General features: G+C 35.0%; 1 protein-coding gene across 4 annotated transcripts in view; it reads left to right on the top strand.

The window, feature by feature from the left end:
• Window positions 1–16,017, top strand: part of EHBP1 (EH domain binding protein 1) — a 339,190-nt gene that overhangs the window by 247,128 nt on the left and 76,045 nt on the right. For all 4 annotated transcript variants that reach the window (XM_080813773.1, XM_080813775.1, XM_080813772.1 and 1 more), the window contains one exon: window positions 3,611–3,754. In XM_080813773.1, the coding sequence (XP_080669899.1) occupies window positions 3,611–3,754 (144 nt within the window). The remainder of the gene's footprint in view (window positions 1–3,610; window positions 3,755–16,017) is intronic.

The following is a 16,017-nucleotide window of genomic DNA, read 5'->3' on the forward strand; positions in this document are numbered from 1 at the left end:
GGGGGTTCCGCTTTTTTTTTTTAGATTTTGCATACAAGTAAAATCATATGGTAAATATATGGAAATAAGAGAAAGATGAATACCAGTTCATCTTTGTCTTATTTCACTTAGCATAACGCCTTCAAGATCTGCACATGTCACAAATAGCAAGATTTCATTTTTTTATGGCTGATTAATGTGCCACTGAGTGTAGGGGGTGTGTGTGTGTGTGTGCATGTGTGTATCCACTTATACATCAGTAGGCACTTAGATTGTTTCTGTACCTTGGCTATTGTAAATAATGCTGCAGTTGGGGCACCTGGATGGCTCAGTGGGCTGGGTGTTGGACTCTTGGTTTTGGCTCAGGTCATGATCTCATGGGTTGTGGGATGGGCTCTGTACTCAGAAGGAAGTCTGCCTGGGGATTCCCTCCTTCTGCTCCTCCCCAGTTTGAGCACCAGGAGTGTGCACACACGCAAGGCCTCTCTCTCTCTCAAATAAAGAAATCTTTAAAAATAATAATAGACGTACCTGGATGTCTCAGTTGGTTAAGTGACTGCTTTGGGCCCAGGTCGTGATCCCAGGATTCTGGAATGGAGCTGTGCATCAGGCTCTTTGCTCAGCAGGGAGCCTGCTTCTCCCTCTTCCTCTGTCATTCCCCCTGCTTGTGCTCTGTCTCTCTCTCTCAAATGAATAAATAAAATCTTTTTAAAAAATAATAATGCTGCAGTGAACATAGGGGTGCATACATTTTTTTGAGTTAGTTTTTTGCATTCTTTGCATAAATACCCCAAAGTAGAATTTCTGGATCGTATGGTAGTTCTATTTTTAATTTTTTTGAGGCACTTCCATCCTATTTTCCACAGTGGCTGCATCAATTTACATTCCCACCAACAGTGCTCCACATTCTCACCAACATTTGTTATTCCTTGTCTTTTTGATAATAGCCATTCTAATAGGTACGAGGAAGTAATTCCTTGTGGTTTTAATTTGCATTTCCTTGATAATTAGTGATGTTAAGCATGTTTTCGTGTACCTGTGGCTATTTGTATGTCTTTTTTGGGAAAGATGTCTATTTAAATCTTCTGCCTATTATTTAATTGGATTGCTATTGAGTTATATGAGTTCTTTATGTTGGATATTAACCCCTTCCCAGATACATGATTTGCATATGTTTTCTCCCATTCACTAGACTAGCTTTTTGTTTTATGGATATTTTCCCTCACTCTGCAGAAACTTTTTATTTTGATGTAGTCCCACTTGTTTATTTTTGCCTTTGTTGCCTTTGCTTTTGGTGTCAAATCCAAAAAAATCATCACCAAGACTGTTGTCAAGGAGCTTACCACCTGTGTTTTCTTCTAAGAGTTTTATGGTTTCAGATTTTTTTTGTCCAAGTGTTTAATCCATTTTGAGTTAATAGGCACCTGGTTTCATTCTTTTGCGTGTGACTCTCTGGTTTTCCCAACACCATTTATGGAAGAGACTGTCCTTTCCCCCTTGTATATTTTTAGCTCCTTTGTTGTAAATTAATTGACCATATATGCTTGGGTTTATTTCTCTGCTCTCTATTTTGTTCTCTTGATCTATGTGTCTGTTTTTATGCCAGTACCATACTGTTTTGGTTATTGTAGGTTTGTGATATAGTTTGAAATCAGGGACCATGATGCCACTGATTATTTTTCCTTTTCTTTTTACTTTCATGTATTTTCTAAAATTTTTGTAATAAATATGAATCTCATTTATAATCAGGAGAAAGTTTATTTCTGTGTGCTCTTAAGACCAAAGCAGTCTTTCACTGTCTGTGTAGCTAACTGGAATCCCTAAAGGTCTGTAGACTCATGGAATTTAGAACCAGTAGGATTTTTTTTTTTTAAGATTTTATTTATTTATTTGAGAGAGAGAACACGAGCTGGCGAAAGGCAGGTGCAGAGGGAGAAGGAGCAGATACTCCCTGCTGAGCAGGGAGCCCCATGCAGACACTTAACTGACTGAGCCACCAAGGCATCCCTGGAGCCAGTAGGATCTTAAAGATGATATACTCTAGTCACCAGTTTTAGAGCTAGTGGGATTTCAAACATGAGGCAATTGAAATATTTTTAAAAATATAATAATAGTTAACATTTTTCTAGTGCTCAGTACATTTCACTATTTCACTTAATCTTTGTGAGAGTTGGTCTGTTTTATCCCTATTTTACAAATGAGGAAACTGAGGTGTAGAGAGATTGAGTAATGGGTCCACAATTAGGTGTTGTATCTAATATTTGAACCAAGGTCTTTCTTACTCCAAGGTACTTAAGTGTCATGTAAGGGAATACAGTATAGCTTTTTAAGTGACCTATTCAGTGTTACATTGCTTATTATTAGTGGAAGAAGGATTAATAGCCTGATGTCTTGACTGCAAATTCAGTGTTCCCTTTAATTAATCTGGTCTGTTTTAGAGAAAGTGTTGATTTGTAACTAGAATGACCAATCCTATTCTATTGTGTCCTATACACATGATGAAAAGTCTATCATTATCACTTATACGTTCCAATTATATCTATTAAGTGAAGAATTTTTGTTTAATCCTCTTAAAACCTTGGGTGATGAAAATGTTCTGGAATTAAATAGTGTTGATGGTTCACAACCTTGTGAATGTAGTAAAAACCACTGAACTGCATACTTTTAAAAAATCTTGCCTTGCTTGAGATTGCAGGAGTTTAAAAAAATTTATATTAAAACATAAAAATCTCAATGAGACCTAAAAATCAAATAATAATTTTTTAAGTTTCACATTATGCCAAGTAAAGTTACATGTTTACTATTTATTACCTCTTCCTTTACCATGAATGCTACTTAAAACTGAATCAAAACTATACAATGACAGGGAAGAAATCAAATATCAGAGTAATAGTAATAGCTATCTAAAGCCAGAAGTTGGCTATTTTTTGGAAGAAGAAAGGAATTTGAACTATAAACATTATGGATATTTGTGCTTTGAATTAATGTTATCATTTGAGAACTGATTTCCGTTGATGGTCATTACCTGTTGTTACCCAAAAATATCTTGTATTATTACAAATTAATCCAAGAAAATACTCTTCCATTGCTGATGTAGTTAATTGTTTTGTTGTAAGGTAGGTGAGCATTAGAGAAAACCAGTTTTATTTTTTTAAACAAAATATGATAGTTTTGAATTTTCTATAAATGTTAATTATCAAGGATTTAAAGGATTATTGCCACAAATGTTTAATATCTTTCAACAAATAAATTTGGAGATACCTTATTATCAGTCCCATAAAACTATAAGAAATAAAAATTTTTTAAATGTCTTTCCCAGGTTATATTGTGATTAGCAAATATGAAGAATGTATATAATATACACATGGACTTTATATTTTATGGGAATATATTCTAACACAAATGGAAATTAAATGTAATCCAGCGTTAGGCAGTAAAGATATACTTTTATGTGCCAAGATGTTCTATAGTTTCTAGTCAACATTAATATTTTCTTTAAGTAATCTTATAAAACTACAGTCTTATTCCTGATCTCTGTTATTTTGACAGATAACAAAACCACTGATTAATCTATAAATATAGATTATATGCGGCTTTTTTGAGTTCCTAATTCTGTATTTTTGGTTTTAAGCATCGAATGTTATCAAGACAAGAAGAACTTAAAGAAAGAGCAAGAGTTCTGCTTGAGCAAGCAAGAAGAGATGCAGCTTTAAAAGCAGGGAATAAACAGAATACCAACGCAGCCACACCGCTCTGCAACAGGCAGCTAAGTGATGTGAGGAACATTTGTTAAAAAACCATAGATTGTTAATTGCAATCATGGGTGTGAGGGGAGTAATTTATTTATACCTTTGCTAAGTCTTTTTTTAAGTTTTTAATTTCAATTAGTTAATGTACAGTGTTATATTAGCTTAGGTATGCAATATAGTGGTTCAACAATTCTATATATCACCTGGTGCTCATCATGACAAGAACACTTCTGAATCCATCACCTAGTTCACCCATCCCCCTACCCACCTTCCCTCTGGGAACCATCAGTTTGTTCTTGCTAAATCATTTTTCCGTAGACTTTTTTTTTTTTAAGATTTACTTATTTATTTGACAGATAGAAATCACAAGTAGGCAGAGAAGCAGGCAGAGAGAGAGGAGGAAGCAGGCTCCCCACTGAGCAGAGAGCCTGATGCGGGGCTTGATCCCAGGACCCTGGGATCATGACCTGAGCCGAAGGCAGAGGCCTTAACCCACTGAGCCACCCAGGTGCCCCTCCATAGACTTTTTATATGAGGCAGCGGAGTGAGGGGGGGTCACTTGGTATATTTATTGAGCTGATAAAATCATACTTGGAAGAACATGTTGTAATTATTTCTATACAGCAGTGTCAGCTATGAGGAAAAGTCAGATTTTAGAATATAATTTCTACATACACATGAATAATCTATTTTTATTAATTTACATTTTATAATTTAATTATACTTTGTTTAAGATTATATTTTAGCTATGGAAGTTAATTTTTTTGGAAATATTGGAATATAATAATGATGCCTACCATTTATTGAATAGCTGCCATTTAATGCAGGCTCTATAATGGATGGGGGTTTTTTTGTTTGTTTTTTTTTAAAGATTTTATTTATTTATTTGACAGAGATCACAAGTAGGCAGAGAGGCAGGCAGAGACAGAAGGGGGAAGCAGGCTCCCTGCCGAGCAGAGAGTCCAACGCGGGGCTCCATCCCAGGTCCCCGAAATCATGACCTGAGCCGAAGGCAGAGGCTTAACCCACTGAGCCACCCGGGTGCCCCTATAACGGATGTTTTATATAATTTTTATTTTACTTAACTCCATGAAATAGATGTTCAACTACTTTCCAGATAAGAAAACTGAGACTGATAGGTAAGGTAATTTGTACAAAGTTGCAGAATTAGTAAATGATGAATCCGGGATTTGAACTTGAGCTTTCTCAGACTATAGAATCAGTGCTCTTCTCTATCATATACTGCCATCCCTAAATTAAACCACATTTTTAGAGGTGCCTGGATGACTCAGTCAGTTAAGTGGCTGCCTTCAGCTCAGGTCATGTTCCCATCAGGCTGCACATCAGGCTCCCTGCTCAGCTGGGAGCCTGCTTCTCCCTCTCCCTCTGTCTGCCATTTACCTTGCTTGTGCTCTCTCCCTGTCTTTCTCCCTGTCAAAATAAATAAATAAAAAATTTAAAAATAAATAAAAATAGGGGTGCCTGGGTGGCTCAGTTGGTTGGGCGACTGGCTTCAGCTCGGGTCATGATCCTGGAGTCCCGGGATCGAGTCCCGCATAGGGCTCCCAGCTCCACGGGGAGTCTGCTTCTCCCTCTGACCTTCTCCTCGCTCATGTTCTCTCTCACTGTTTCTCTTTCAAATAAATAAATAAAATAAAATAAAATAAAAATAAATAAAAATAAAAAATTTTAAAACCCCACATTTTTATATATATTTTTGTGTAGTGCTTCACAAATAATAATGAGTACATGATAATTGAAGCCCATAAATTTAAGGGAACAGATTCTTCATGAATCTGAAAACTATGACATTCTGCCTTACCATCAAACTCACATATACAAAACTGCATGCTCTTTTTCTTTTTAAATTAAGATTTTATTTTTTCAGAGCAGTTTTAGGTTCACAGCAGAATTGAGGGGAAAGTACAGAGATTTCCCATATATACCCTGCACCTACACATGCATGGCCTCTCCTCTTAATGACATCCCACATCAGAGTGATACGTTTGTTAGACACTGACACATCATAATCACCCAAAGTCCATAGCTTACGTTGTGGTTCCCTCTTGGTGTTTTACATCCTGTGAGTTTAGACAAATGTGTAATGAAATGTATCCATTATTATGGATTTTCTAAGAATTTTCTACTGCACCTTCCACCACTCCCTAGCCCTGCAACCTAATTTCACTGTCTCTATAATTTTGCCTATTTCAGAATGTCATAGAGTTGAAATCATAGAGTTTATAGCCTTTTCTGATTGTCTTCCTTCACCTAGTAATATGCATTTAAGGTTCTTCCATGTTTTTCACTGCTAGAAAGATCATTTCTTTTTGTGCTGAATAATATTCCTTCGTCTGGATGTACCACAGCTTTTGCATTCACCTACTAAAGGACATCTTGTTTGCTTCCAGTTTTGGTTGATTATGAATAAAGCTGCTATAATCATTCATGTGCAGGTGTTTGTGTGGACATAAGTTTTTAACTTCTTTGGGTAATTACCAGGGAGTGTGATTGCTATATCTTATGGTAGGAGTATGTTTACTTTCATAAGAAATTGCCAAACTGCCTTCCGAAATCTCTGTCCCATCTTGTATTCCCACTAGTAGTGTGTGAGAGTTCTTGTGGTGTTCCGCATCTTCACTCAGTGTTGAGTGTTGGTGGTGTTCCAGATATTGGCCATTCTAATAGGTGTTTAGTGGTATCTAATTGTTTTAATTTACATTTCCCTGATGACAAATGATGTGGAGCATCTTTTCATATGCATAATTGCAATCTGTAAATCTTCCTTTGGTGAGGTGTCTACAAGGGTCATTGATCCATTTTTTAATCAGGTTGGTTGCTTTTTTACTGTTGAGTTTCAGTAGTTCTTTGTGTATTTTGGATATAGTCTTTTATCAGATGTGTCTGTTGCAAATTGAGTGTTCCTACTGATTAACATAGAATATCTCTTCATTTATTTAGTTCTTCTTTGATTTCCTTATATTCCTCATATAGATCTTATACATATTTTGTTAGATTTCATTAATGTGAATAGATTTTGTTCTTAATTTCAAATTCCACTTGTTCACTGCTGGTACATAGGAAAGCAGTTGTCTTTTGAATATTAACCTTATATCCTACAGCCTTGCTATAATTGCTTTTCAGTTCCAGGAGATTCTTTTTCCCAGTTCTTTCAGATTTTCTATATAGGTGATCATGTCATCTGTGATCAGACACTTATTTCTTCCTTTCCAGGCACATGTTTAAACATTCCTTTCAGGTACAAGCTTAATAACCTCTGATCTTGAGCAGTGTTTTTCACACAACAAGTTTTTACACAATAATGTGATATAAAAGCAGTTTAGTGGCCTGCAGTAATTATTTTATTTTTAATGAAAAGGAATATAATAGAATTGAATAAAGATCTCAGAATTCATCACATATAGTAAGCATAGTATTTTTGTCTGAAACTTCCTTTAGTTATGTGGACATATGTGCTTCCTCAATCTTGATATAAAACATATTTTACAAACAAAAAAGACCATATTTTTAAGCTGTAGTTCATGATAAAAATGAGAAACCCAAATCTAGTGGGCTATCTTTGAAGTTCCATAACCTCTATGCCAACTCTTTCAATGTGTAGCCATATGTTAGATCATTGATTTGTTGGTCATTTGCCAGATATTTATTGAGTGTCTGAACTGAGTATATTCATGGTGACAGAAAAGGTTGAGCTTCTTCCATTTTGGAGTTTATATTATGGTAGGAAGAGACAGATAATAATAAATAACTAGAGTGTGAAAACTGTGTGGCCTAGTAGAGGATAATTTAAATAAGTGAGGGCTTGAGTGATTTGAGGAGGGGGCATTTGAACTAAGATTTGATGGGTGAAAAGGATCCAGTCAAGTGAAGAACCACAGAAGGAATTATCTCTTTAAAAAGAAAGTTATTTTGGGGATGCCTGGGTGGCTCAGTCAGTTAAGCATCAGTTTCTTGATTTCTTAATGGGTCATGATCTCAGAGTTCTGAGATCAAGTCCGTCATTGGGCTCAGTGCTGGATGTGGAGCCTGCTGAAGATTCTCTCTCTCCCTCTCTTAAAAAAAATAAAAAAAATAAAAAAGTTATTTTGTTGATGCTATATTTTATTTGTGATAAACTTTGTTTTATAATTATTTCAGGCTCATGAAGAATGAATGTAGCTCTATATTATTCCAGTGTATTGATTTTAAATTCAGAATACCTGAGATTTAAAAGATCGGCCAAGTAGATTTTTAAAACCAGTTACTTTACCTATGTGTGAATTTTACATATATAAATAATTATCATTGAATGTTTACTGAGCACTTGCTGTTTATCAAGCAGGATTCTAAGTGGTTTAACATGGATTTTCTCATTTAATCTCCACAATAATTGTATGAGTTAAGTGTTATCATCCCTTTTTTACAGTTGAGAAAACTGACAAATTAATGAATTGCCCATGGTGACACAGTTAAAAGTAACAGCCAAGAATTGAACCTAGACATTTTGATTTCAGAGACTTTGTCTCTAAAGCAGTGTGTTATATTTCCTTCTTTTTTATTTTTCTGACATCCTTGTGAAATAGAAATAGATACTGTTGTTTTATCTTTTATATTAAGATTAAGAAAATGAGTTGGGAAAGAATGTTTAAATTTACCTAGGGTTATAGACAGTGATACATGAGGCTTAGAATTCAAGTATCCTGACTTTTTAAAAAGGTGGTGTTTAGTTTTTCATTTGGTTCAGACTTTTAACAGATATTTTATGGGTCATCCCTTTTGTTTAAGGCACCAGTAATCTATACTCTGTATTTTTCAAGTAAAACTTTAAAACTTTTATTTAAATTATACTAATGTGAGGGGCGCCTGGGTGGCTCAGTGGGTTAAAGCCTCTGCCTTTGGCTCAGGTCATGTTCTCAGGGTCCTGGGATCGAGCCCCGCATCGGGCTCTCTGCTTGACAGTGAGCCTGCTTCCCTTCCTCTCTCCCTCTCTGCCTGCCTGTCTGCCTACTTGTGATCTCTATCTGATAAATTAAAAAAATCTAAAAAAAAAAAAAAGAAAAGAAATTATACTAATGTGAATTCAACATTGAAATTATTAAAAAATCTCTCTTTTTAAAATTTTATTTTTACATAATCTCTACACCCATCATGAGATTCAAACTCATGACCCTGATATCAGGAGTTGCATGATCTGACTGAGACAGACAGGCACCCCAAGATATCTTTTTTTTTTTTTTTTAAGATTTTATTTATTTATTTGGCAGAGGGAGAGAGCACAAGCAGGAGGAGTGGCAGACAGAGGGAGAGAGAGAAGCAGGCTCTCCCCTGAGCAGGGAGCCTGATGTGGGGCTCGATTCCAGGACCCTGGGATCATGCCCTGAGCCGAAGGCAACCACTTAACCCACTGAGCCACCCAAGTGCCCCTCCCCCAAACATCTCTTATTCTGTGTTGTGACATCTTACCATATCTGTAAAATATATAACTTGGATTTTAAGAAACATGATGCTGGTGATGTTTTATTGGTGACTCTTTTATACTGCTGGTCTGATGTAACTTGCCACACTTTTCTGGAAAGAAATGTTCATTCCCCTTTACCCAGTAATTCTGTTAACAAAGATCGGTATGCAGGTTTTCATCACAATGTTATTTTTAATAGCAAAAACTAAAAAATGGTAATTTTGCAAAATAGAGGAATGATCAAATAAATTATAAAATAAATATACTTGTTATGTAGCCATTTAAACTTATCTATACAATAATGTCTTAAAAGAATATTGAAAGGACATAGGAGAATGCTTACAATGTCCTTTTGTATAAAAAGAAGGCTGTAAAATATATATGGCATATAAACTCCATTTTGAAATGATAGAGACTTTTTTAATATGCATTGAAAAGGACAGAAAGGAAAATCATCAAAATAGTAGCAGTATTTATCTCTAGGGGGTAGTATAACAAATGGCTTTTATGGGATTTTTTTTCCTTTTAGTCTTTTAGTTTTAAAAATATGACATGTTAAGATAATTATTTTAAACTAGGGAAATTTTTGGTACTCAAAAGAAGTATTTTTAGCACATTATTTTCTTAGTGTACCCAAACCAACTTGACTTCAGTATTTCTAAGATAATATATGTATATGTGTGTGTTAAGAGAGACGTGGTAAGAGCTCTTCACTTCCACAGTTGATGATACTAACTTCTGCCTCTGTGTGGAATAAATGGCAGATTTAATAAACAGCAGTCCTGTTCACACTGACAAGACAAGAATTTCTCAATGACTACTCTTTGTGATTGATGAGTAATAATCATGGTATCTCATAAAATATCTCATTGTTTCTTGGACTACCACCAATGTGACTTGGATTGTCTTGTATTCATTTATTGTTATAGTAGTTGTTTTTCCCAGAAAGAACAGCTCCATCCTGCATGGTTAGCTGGCTACATGCCACGCTGGTAACTCTGTTGCATTTGTTTCCCACTTACCCAAGGTTGTATCCTATTGCAAATGATACCATGCCTTAAACAGTCCCCAAAATATTTTCTTTACCATTCCTCTTTCAAGTTATCTTTTGCTACATAAAAAATTCATCTTACTGGCATGAAACAGCCATTGGTTATGCTCACAGATTTGTGATTTAGGCATTAGAATGGGATACTGCGGGAATGGCTTATTTCTGTTCCGCAGTGTCTGGGACTGGATTTTGGCGAGGACCTCTGCTAGACCATCAGTTGGTCTAGCCGCTCCATATTTTCTCTCCACTTAGGCTAGTTGCAGCTTCCTCATAGCATGGTGGCTGAGTCTATGAACAAATGTCCCAGGAGAATAAGGTAGACATGCATGGCATTCTGATCTATCTTTAAAAGTCATGTTGCGTCACTTTGCTATACTGGTGGCCTAAGCAGACACAAAGTTCTACCCAGTTTTAAGTACCAGAGACATAGACCCACACCACTGAATGAGAGGAATGTCAACGTTGTGGTGTAGCAAGAGTATGTGGTATAGGAGATAGCGTTGCAGCCTCTTCTCAGTTATAGTTTGAACTCCTGTTTGGGGTGCCTGGTTGGCTCAGTCAGTTAAGCATCTGACTCTTGATTTCAGCTCAGGTCATGGTCTCAGGGTCATGAGATTGAGCCCAGCGTTGGGTTCCTCTCTCCCTTTCCCCCTCCAAAATCTGTCCCAATAAAATAAAATAAAAAATAAATTGTTTTAAAACTTTCTTGTGTGTTCTGCTGTAGCTCATTTTTCAGATAAGCCAAGCCCTGTGTAGATGTGTTATGAAGAGAATCAAATTTCATGAAGTTAATAGTGTATTTTGTGACTGTTATTCTAGTTTTGACACTTGATACTCTGTGAGACTTGTAGCTTATATTAATGAAATGATGTAAAAAGGAGAATATAATTTGGCAGATCAGTCTGGTTGCACAAATACAGAAATTAGACCTTCCTGTTGCTTTTTAGATTTTCAGTTTAGTATGCAGTTTGATGCCAGGTCGATATATTTTCCAGGGACATAATAGTTTTCTTAATTTGATCATTTTCTTTATAATTTCTGATAGCTCTTGTACATACAGATTAGAATTATTTGGCAATACTGTCCGTATTTTCAAAAACTAGTATAGCCAACTTGGGACACAAAAGAAAAAGAGAAAATGCTCAGTTTCATCTTTGGAGCCATTGAATGTGAATTAAGTGATACTAAAACTGGAAAATGCTTAATTTCTCTAAATCTGTTTTTCCATTTTTAAATGAAAGCAAAATTCTTTATTTTTTTTTTTTCTTGTGTGACATTCAAATTAATAGGTGTCCACGGTGAAGGGGGTAAGGGAACCATGACTAATGCCTTTCCCACTTCAGTGTCAGCATCTCTTTCACTCTGAAGAGATCAAAAGACTTCTGGTAAATAAAAAGAAGGTCTAACTGAAAAAAAAAAAAAAAAGCTGTCATCTAATTTAGTGAACTCACTGCTACTATTTTCACTTATTTATGTGTTTTAATTTGTGCCTTAATTTACAGTGCTCTTATTTTAAATTTTTTTGTAAATTATCTTGCCCATCATAATGTATATACCACTGTACTGAAAGTCGAGTTGCTGGAGGGGAGAGATATACCTGCTGCTACCCATTCCTTTTTGTGTTCTTAGTTTACCTGAGAATTTCTATGAGTTAAAAAAAAAAAAAAAAAGTGGTACCCAGGAGTGATCTTAAGTATTGAATAAATGAGACATTGACCTTAAATCTTTAAGAGTTCACTGAAGAGCTTACTGTTCCATACTGAAGATTGACTCCACACTGATTTAGGACTTTGTCAGTAAATTCTATCTTTTCTCCTTCTGAACTCTGCTTCTTCTCTTCTCTTCTCTTTTCTTTTCTTCTTTCTTTTAAGAGAGAGAGCATGAGTGAGTGGGGGGAGGGAGAGAGAATCTTAAGCAGGCTCCATGCCCAGCACCGAGCCCAATGTGGGCCTTGATCTCATGACCCTGAGATCATGACCTGAGCCGAAATCAGGAGTTGGTTGCTTAACAGACTGAGACATCCAGGCACCCCTCAACTCGTTTCTATAAAAGTAACCTAGGACCTTCTGATAAACACCAAGAAGAATGAGAAGAGCTATTTTAATAATTGGTGTTGGAGTACTTGATGCATATAGTGTGGGACAGTGTCCATGTACTGAGTATAGGTTACCTCCTTTTAAGACTTTTGTATCTAGTTCTGAGCTAGGAGAAAGTGAGAATTTACAGAGGATTCAGAGAAATAAAGGCCTGAAAGCAAATATCTACATAAATGGAAAGACAGGCTTATAAAATATAAAAGAAAAGAAAAATGGGAAGTAGTATAAGTACTAATTTGAGTATAGGAAAGCTCAAAATCTTTCTGCTTACTCCTGCTTACCAACAGAATAAGCTTCCCACCTTCGCAGAATGGCCTTATACAAAGGTCCATGCAAATCGTGTTCCCTCCCTTTCTATCCTCATCTCCCCGCCCCCCACTCCACAGTCTCTATCTACTAAGATGCCGGCAGAGAGAATGTTGCAGAGTTTTCAATTCCTGCATTAAGCATTGGCTGGTCTCTCCCCGAAATGCCCCTCTTTCCTTGTTAGTTTCCACTGAAATACGTCTTCTAGGAGTATCTGTATCATGACTCCTACCAGTAAAGCTTATTCTCCTTTCTCTTTTTCTAATATGCTGTACATATCTCTCTCATTGCATTTATCCCATACCATTATCTAATTACACATCTTTCTCCCACTCAGCTGTGAGCTATTCACAGTACAAAAACCTGATATTCCTATCACCAAGTTTTAAGTAAATGTTTATTCAATGAATAAATGAAGGAAATAAAGACAGGCTATTTTTTATATTTTCTCAGTGTCAACTAATAAAAATATGAGCTTAAACATGAAAAATCTGGGTTACTTTAGGGAGTTTCTTGGTAATAAAGGTTTGTAAACAGGGAAGATGTCTTTCTGTAAGTCTTTAAAGCAGAATTGATTATCAGTGAGCAGAAAAGTGTCCATCCCAGTTTATTGAGTCAGTTACAGAGATGACATTGGCCACCTTGGAACTTAAAGTTCCCCATATCATCCATTTCTTCCTTTTTTGAATCCTACATTGTGATACCTTTCTTTGTTGTTATGACGTGTATGCACCAAATCCTTACACACATCTGTCCTTCCCATATGCTGGGACCTCTGATTAGAGTTCAACTCCCAATTCCACCTTGAAGCACACCACTCTACCAAACATTCCCTCTTGTAAAAATTAGTATAGCTTTTGGCTGGAAGGCTGGGAAGCAATTTCTAAGACACTGAAAACAACTCTTGGTAACATTATCTGGTGGATCCTTGTGTACAGACTCTATTTAAATTATACTCAGGAAAGAGTCAAGCTGTAATTTATTTTAAATGGCAACTCACAAACACAGATATTATAAACCTTTTAATTTTTCTTAATTTTTGTCATGACCTGTATTGCATGTTTTAATGAGAACTTGCTAAGCTAGCACATATTGTATTTAAATCTCTTTTAGTAGTTTATATAATTCATTTGTGCGTCTGTTTCTTTAGGTGTTCATTTAACCTGTTTCAGGTGTTTTCCTGAAATTATTTTTCTATGGAAAACATTTCATTGCTCTGAATCACTATGAATTATATTTTTTTGCTTCCTATTCCTATTGTTCTGTGAAGATTTTCTTATGTTACATTTGATTAATGCAGATTTTAGGTATGATAATTTTTTTGTTCATGGTTTTTCATATGCACTTAAAATAATTTTTTTCAAAGTACAACTTGAGTTTGAGAAGTTTGACAGTCTAGCCATTATATAATCCAAAGGAGCTTCCTTCATTAAAAAGTATATTTAAACACACTCTGAGAAAAATCTAATAGTTTTTTTTTAAGAAAAAAAAAATTCATTTTCTATTATTTTTCATTACTCTATTTCCCCAAACACTCTCTTCCCAAGAAATGCACAAATAGAATTGAACCATTTAGTCTATTTCAGACTCTTTTGCTTGATACTTTGCATTTTCATTGCTTTTTTAAAAATACATTTAATAAATCCATTACTTTTAATAATGCTCGTATAATTATATAGATCACTGAAGGAGATGTTTGCAGTTATGTGCTAAAGGTTAGGGTCAGTATACTCGCAGAATCCTGCTGCTCACAGTCTTTGAAATTGTTAGGATATTTATGAAGCACTTTGAACATATCAGAAGAATGATGCCTTATAAGTTTATTACTTTTATGTTTTTAAGAAAGAATAAAATCTATTTTATAAGTAAAAAGTCTAAAACGAATTGGGGTAATTCTTTAGTTTATAAATATGTTTTGTTTTTAGTTTTTTGAGCTATAAATTACATAGCAAAAGAAAATGGTTTGCAGATACTTGTTGGTACCCAGAAGTTGTTGTTTTGTTTTGTTTTTTTAAAAGAAAAATCAGAAAAGAATGACATTGTTATAAAACAGACTTGAAGTTTTTTCCTGAATTTTAATCTGCAAGGATAATGAGTGACTCATTACAATCAGTTGGGGTAGGAGCCCATCCTCACGTAATAGGATCAAACGGCAAGATATTAGCAAGTCCTAGAAGGTTTGCAGGAATATTTGAATCCTCTAAGTAAAACTGTACGTGGGAAAGGAATTTCAGTTTGATCAGTCTTTAGTTAATTGTAAGGACCAGTAATAAAAAAAAAAAAAAGAAAGAAAGAAATACAGTGACCTTTTTTATTTTTCCTGCTGGTCTTTCATAATGAATCTAAAAGGCCTATTTGGTGAGACCCAAAAGAATGCAAGCTGCTCTTCTGTGAGTTAAACCTTTAACAGGTATTTCGTTGCTGTGAAGAGGTAGGACATCAACCTTGTACTTTTGATGTTAATTGGAAAATATTGATTTTAATGGAACTAGTCTGTCATTCTGATAATTGTAGCAGATTTAGATAAGATCATAAGATCTTTTCCAGATAATAGAAGAAGCTGTTACCATCCAATTGGTAAAAAACACTAACCATCATTTTGGTAATCCCTGAAGATAGAAACTTTCCGCATAGTTTTTATGTTTATGTGTATCCTAAATATGTACCATCATAAAAATGTATATGATATAAGATTATATTCTATGTTTATGAACACTGGCTATGTTACAATGAAATGGCTAGCCTCTAGGAATTAAGCTTGAAAATTAAGGTCAAGCTAAAAGTTTTATTTTTCCACATTACACATATTATCAATTCTATTACTAGGAAGAAGTAGTTAACTTTGGATTTGTAATTTTAAAATAACATCAGATATTACAAAAAGAAATCTAAACCCTTTAATAGTATATGGAGTGAAAACTTTGTCTTATTTAGAGATTTTTATTCTCTATATGAGCTAGAATGTCTATACCCAGGACACTAAGATGAAAATGTATTCCTTATTTCTTACTCCAGCACAATTGACAGAAGATTTAATGTACATAATCCGTTTCAGACCAGTAAGACACTTTAAATGTATAGCTAATCTTTTTTACAGTTGCATTTTATAGGAGAAGAATGCCAGTGTACTTCTGTGTTTGGTATAAATGCCTCTGTACAAGGCAGTGGTTTTTATTCATTATGATTTAAATAATAGTTTATCTATTATGTCTAAATTTAAGTTGATTTGAAGTCTGCTATCTTAACAATGGCTACTAGACTTCTTAGAAAACATACTGTTAGCTTGCTAGCATATCTTCAAAGTCACACAAAACACCATCATTGTTAGGAGAGAAAAAAAAAACTCAAGCATCTTTTCTATTATGCGGCCAAAAACTC

This window comes from Martes martes, assembly GCF_963455335.1.
Source record: "Martes martes genome assembly, chromosome: 9".
NCBI lineage: Eukaryota > Metazoa > Chordata > Mammalia > Carnivora > Mustelidae > Martes > Martes martes.